The sequence below is a fragment of the Anarrhichthys ocellatus genome, unplaced genomic scaffold (assembly GCF_004355925.1).
Source record: "Anarrhichthys ocellatus isolate YVR2014 unplaced genomic scaffold, GSC_Weel_1.0 scaffold542, whole genome shotgun sequence".
NCBI lineage: Eukaryota > Metazoa > Chordata > Actinopteri > Perciformes > Anarhichadidae > Anarrhichthys > Anarrhichthys ocellatus.
In genome coordinates, this window is record NW_022280516.1 from 7,349 (window position 1) to 12,597 (window position 5,249).

At 42.8% G+C, this 5,249-nt stretch overlaps 2 protein-coding genes across 6 annotated transcripts in view; both read left to right on the forward strand.

Moving 5' to 3' along the window:
* Positions 1–3,602, forward strand: part of bnipl (BCL2 interacting protein like) — a 10,722-nt gene extending 7,120 nt beyond the window's left edge. For both annotated transcript variants that reach the window (XM_031880054.1, XM_031880055.1), the window contains exons 9-10: positions 2,913–3,011; positions 3,235–3,602. In XM_031880054.1, the coding sequence (XP_031735914.1) occupies positions 2,913–3,011; positions 3,235–3,259 (124 nt within the window). In that variant the 3' untranslated portion in view covers positions 3,260–3,602. The remainder of the gene's footprint in view (positions 1–2,912; positions 3,012–3,234) is intronic.
* A 104-nt stretch (positions 3,603–3,706) lies between these two features.
* LOC116401578 (thioredoxin-interacting protein) overlaps positions 3,707–5,249 on the forward strand; it is a 6,626-nt gene continuing 5,083 nt past the window's right edge. For 3 of the 4 annotated variants that reach the window (XM_031880049.1, XM_031880052.1, XM_031880053.1), the window contains exons 1-2: positions 3,707–5,024; positions 5,128–5,203. In XM_031880049.1, coding sequence (XP_031735909.1) covers positions 4,757–5,024; positions 5,128–5,203 — 344 coding nt within the window. In that variant the 5' untranslated portion in view covers positions 3,707–4,756. The remainder of the gene's footprint in view (positions 5,025–5,127; positions 5,204–5,249) is intronic. The other variant, XM_031880051.1, reaches the window with a different exon arrangement.

Sequence of the window (5,249 nt, forward strand, 5' to 3'; positions counted from 1 at the left end):
AGAGAGAGAGAGAGAGAGAGAGAGAGAGAGAGAGAGAGAGAGAGAGAACGCACCTGGTGTTAGAGGCAGACTGATTAAGGAACATTACAGTAATCAGTGATTTTGAACAAAACCCGTGCCTCTTTTTAACAAATTAGCAGGAGTCTGAGTGCCAAAATATGGATACCGTGAGAAAGATAAGACTCTGGCAAACGCGCTGATGTGTTTTTTATGTTTGTGGTGTTAATAATGTGAGCTCCAGAGCAATAGACAAAACTGGTACCGTCTGCTGTCTTTGAGAAATGAGTGGTGAGATTTAACATGGAGTCTAATGGAGCAGTTGGTTGGAGTTCATGTCGCTCTGTGGCTCTTTGAGCCAGATGTGTAAGTCCGTTGGATTCCACAGACACTTTACTGCGACCAGCACAACATTTCCAAGCTTTTTGGCCAAAATGGTGAATAAAGAGTAAACAATGTGGGAGCTGGAGCAATTTGTTTGGAAAAATCACAGAATATTTTCCTGCTCCGCTCCACTCTGACAGTTATGCTCTCACTCTAGCTCTTAACGAGCCGTGCAATACACACCCATTATAAAATCTGAAACAGACCCAAAATGTTCCTGAAACTTAATCTGTGACTTCATGAAAACTGTGCTAGCTATCAAAATGTCCATTTGGCTCAATAACATCCAGCGTTTTGTCTACGTTTTAAACTTTGAATCATGTTTCTACGTTAATGTACGGCTAGTCAATAAGGGGCCAATGTTAAGTGTTTTTTTTAGCTCTCTTCACGCCGAAACCCCATTCAAGTGAATGGAGAAATTTTGCTCCGTTTTTTGGGTCATTGTTAAACCTCCTGTCTGTCTGCCTGTCTCACTCTCCCACTCACTCAGTCCATCTAACTGTCTGTCTGTCTGTCTGCCTGTCTCTCTCACTCACTCAGTCTCTCTCTCTCCTCTCTGTGTCTCTCTCTATCATACAGTCATTCAGGTCTTAGATATTTTTAGAGGACTTTTCCCCTCTCACCCCCGCTCCCCCCATTTCAAATTAAAAGCCCCACAGAATGAATTCTAACTGGAATGCTTGTGATGACGCCTCTCATTTTAGTGTCAAACATTATGATGTCTCCTCTCCCCCTCTCTCACCCACCCAGTCCCACCCTTTCAAAATAAAAGCCGGACAAATACAAGATTCAATCCAAGAGTATGAATCTAAAATGCAGAAAAGAGAGTAGCGTTATCTCAATTGAACCTGAACGACACTACCGGTAACATTGGCGTGTGTATATATTGCGACTTCTTCGGGCAGTAGAAGCCACACTGTCAAAATTTATTTAGGAATTTTCTAGTTAATAATATTATTAAGCCCGATGGATAATATACAGTGTGCTGAATAACATCAACATCAATCAATAACATCAGCAGCTACTATTAGCTAATGTGTTAGCAACCAGCTAAATGAGTCTCTGTCTGTCTGTCTGTCTCAAATTCAAATTTGCTTTATTGGCATGAAAGTTTAGAAACAGTATTGCCAAAGCATCAAAAAATGAAACATACAATAACATCAATTCACAACAATATCAATATAACAATAATATTAATACAACATCTCATAAAGTGGTGTGAGACAGAGCCCCCATTGCTCCCACGTTACCTGTAGGCCACCGCAGCTCTCTGACACCGAAGCAAAGGGAGGAGCGAAGTGAGAGAGAGATCCACGGATAGATAGATCTCTCTCTCTCTCCGTCTCTCTCCCAATTCAACCCAAACTCAGATCTGCTCCATTGGCATGAACGCCCAGGAACGGCATCGCCAAAGCGTCACCTGCTGTCCCTCAGGTTGTGGCATGTTAGTACATACTGGGCAGCAAGGTCTCCTCTCTCCTTCTCCTAGGAGGACTTTTCATTTTGAAATATCACTCCATTTTTTAAAATCTCAAATCACAGAGTCAAATTTGTTGAGGTAGATGTTCCTAATTTTATGGAATGTTTTGCATTTTAGGAGGAAGTGCATCTCCGTCTCAGCCTCACCGGTCCCACAGTGACCACATGTTCTGTTCTCTCTTGGTTGCCATGACTTTTTGTGTCGTCCTGGTTCAATCTCCAGTTTGTGGTCACTGAGCCTGTACTTGGTGAGGTTCTGTCTCTGCTTCATGTCTCTGACTGTAGAGAGGTACTCTGCCAATTCATAGTCTCTCTCTAGGGCCAGATCACATTCCAGTCTGCTTTGGCCCCCAGTTTCCTCTCTCCAGTGCTCCAGATAGGCTTCTTTACATCTCGCCATGATGTGTTTTACTCTGGTTGGTGTTTGGAGAGCCGTGTTGTTGAGAGACTGGTCCCCGTGTGTCTGAGAGGAGGCAGCTAGTCTCAGCACCAGCTGACATAGGGGACTCTTCTCTGGGCTCAGGTCTTGGGTTTGGAGGGCTTTGGAGTGGAGGGTGTCTGGGGGGCTGGATTTAAGGTGATTGAAGAATGTGAGTGCTCTCTTTTGAATGTTAATGATCAGTGGGTATCTAGTTCTGCTCTACATGCATTTGTTGGGGTGTTTCTGTGTAAAATGTGTCTGCAGAATTCTGCATGTAGAGACTCTGTTGATGTTTGTCCAGCGGGTATAACTGTGATGACTGAGTGGACCCATACTTCACTACCATACAGCACAATGGGCTGGATGACACTGTTCAAGATTTTAAGCCAGATTTTAATTGGGATTTTTAATTATAAAATGTTCTCTTAATTGCGTGTAGAGCTCTTGGAGCTTTTTCTTTTAGTGCATTTACTGCCATGTTGAAACTCCCTGATGCAGTTATGCTGATACCAAGGTAGCTATAACTCATACTATGTTCAATCATGTTGGTGTTTATGGTAAACACCTGTCTGTCTGTCTGTCTGTCTGTCTGTCTGTCTGTCTGTCTGTCTGTCTGTCTGTCTGTCCACAGTGAGAAGTTCAGCACTAAGATCCGGTTCATCAGAAGTCTACATGAGTTGTCTCAGTTCATCCCAACAGAAAGACTACAGATCCCAGACGCAATACACCAGTAAGAACACTCTACTGGTACTCTATTGTAGTTCTACTCTTACTCTACTGTAGTTCTACTCTTACTCTACTGTAGTTCTACTCTTACTCTACTGTAGTTCTACTCTTACTCTACTCTTACTCTACTGTGGTTCTACTCTTACTCTACTCTTACTCTACTGTAGTTCTACTCTTACTCTACTGTGGTTCTACTGACTACTGAAGGTCTATTTTTCTGCCCTCAGGTTCGATCAGACGTTGAACAGATGACGATCACGGCGGTCGACAGACTGGACAGAACAAACACACTCTGGGTTTATTTATAGTGTCTTTAGATGGGGGGGGTGAGTTAAAGATTCAGGTGTTTTACCTGTTGAACCAACATAACAACTAATAATAAAAGCATCGATCAAACGTTTTTAATTAGACTTGATTAATTTTGATGGAAAATATGTATTAAAAGAATAATAATCAACTGTTGACACTTTTTACTCAATTTTCTTTCTTTCTTTGTTTTATAAAAGCTTTATCTGCTTAAGGAAGTTTGTTTGTTTGTTTATTTATTTTTTATTATTACTCATAATAAAGACACAGCGTCCGTAATGTCCCGAAACATGACATTTTGTCTTCTGTTGTCCACTGAAGATTAAAAATACATTTCAGAATTATATGTGATATTTTTATGAGATATTAAGTCATTATGACTTACAGGGTCTTTATTTTGTCCTCACAGTGGTGGTAATGTTCTTCCATAAAATATACTTAAGGCTGTAAAAATGTAATTTTCTTTAAAGCATCAATTAAAAAACGTGAACGGTGAAAACTGCCAATAATTTAAAAAAATCCTCAGTTGGTGTCTTCGGACCAGGAAGCCTAGCTTAGCATCATAGCTAACGTTAGCAGATGCCTGGAAAGGGTATAGCCAATCAGAGGCAGAGAAGGGGGCGGGTCTTCCCACAGCTAGTCAGTTTAGTCCCTCCCAATGCTATTGTAGCTAGTTAGCTGGACATGCTAACATTAGTGTCCTGTACTGATGTGTTTTAGGCTCAAGAAAGAAGAAGTAGATCTTCCTGTTTTTACCCAGCAGGTAAACAAGGTGAGCTGCTGGTCAGTAACTACAGATAGATATAACTACCTAAGAAATAATGAGGAATGTACAGAACTTTAAATGTGTGACTGATGAAAACATTGGAACAAATTGGAGCTAAAATCTCTAAATGACTAAAATGACTTTAAATGAGTTTGCAATGACTGTAAATTATTGTAAATGACTTAAATAACTGTACATTTTTTATGTCTTTAAATGACTTTAATATTATACTATAAATATAAACACATGAATAAATGTTTCTCCATGAACAGTTGCTGTTATTGTTGTGCAGCAGCAGCTGGCGTAGATCTGTTTCTATTCTCACTCATGACTCTCTCTTATTTATGGCCTTCCAGCTACAGGCCCCGCCCCCTCCCTACAGGCCCCGCCTCCCACCAGCACGAGCTGCCCACGCGTCCTCTCTGCGCTCTGATTGGCTGCACTCACCAACAACAGCCCGAATGCACCAATCGGAGAGCTCCGGCCTCCAGCGGCCTTGAGGTGTCCACGCGCTGGTGCTCGGTTCCCGGTAACGGGACACCGGACACCGGGGACATCCTCCGGTATAAAACCGACCTCGAGCTGTTTACTGACACAGAAAAACTAACCGCTCATAAACCCTGATAGCTACTAACAAATTAAGTTAAAACACGTTTTTAATCTCCCGGTGTCTCGCCATGGTTCGGTCTCCCGTGAACCAGATCAAGGTCTTCGTGCTGGTCTTCTCGGACCCCGGACGCTCCTTCTACTGCGGAGGAGACAAGCTGTCCGGCTCCGTGAGGCTGGAGGCGGCTCAGCCTCACAGAGTGACCGGCCTCAGGGTCTCCATAGCCGGCTGCGCCCACGTGGAGCACCGCGGAGGGAAGAACCGGAGCAGCAGGAGTCAGGAGGAGGAGTACCTGAAGGAGGAGGAGGAGGTGCGGCTGGAGGAGCAGCTGTCTACCGGTATGAAGGAACAGTTTACTGTTTTATATATATATTATATATGTATTCATATATTTATATATATATGTATACATGTCTCACCTCATTGTCTGTCTGTCCTCAGACTCAGACGGTTACTTCCTGTTACAGCCTGATAAAACTTACAGCTTCAAGTTCGGCTTCGAGCTTCCTGCAGCCGGGTGAGTCAATGATCTGGTGAGTCAATGATCTGGTGAGTCAATGATC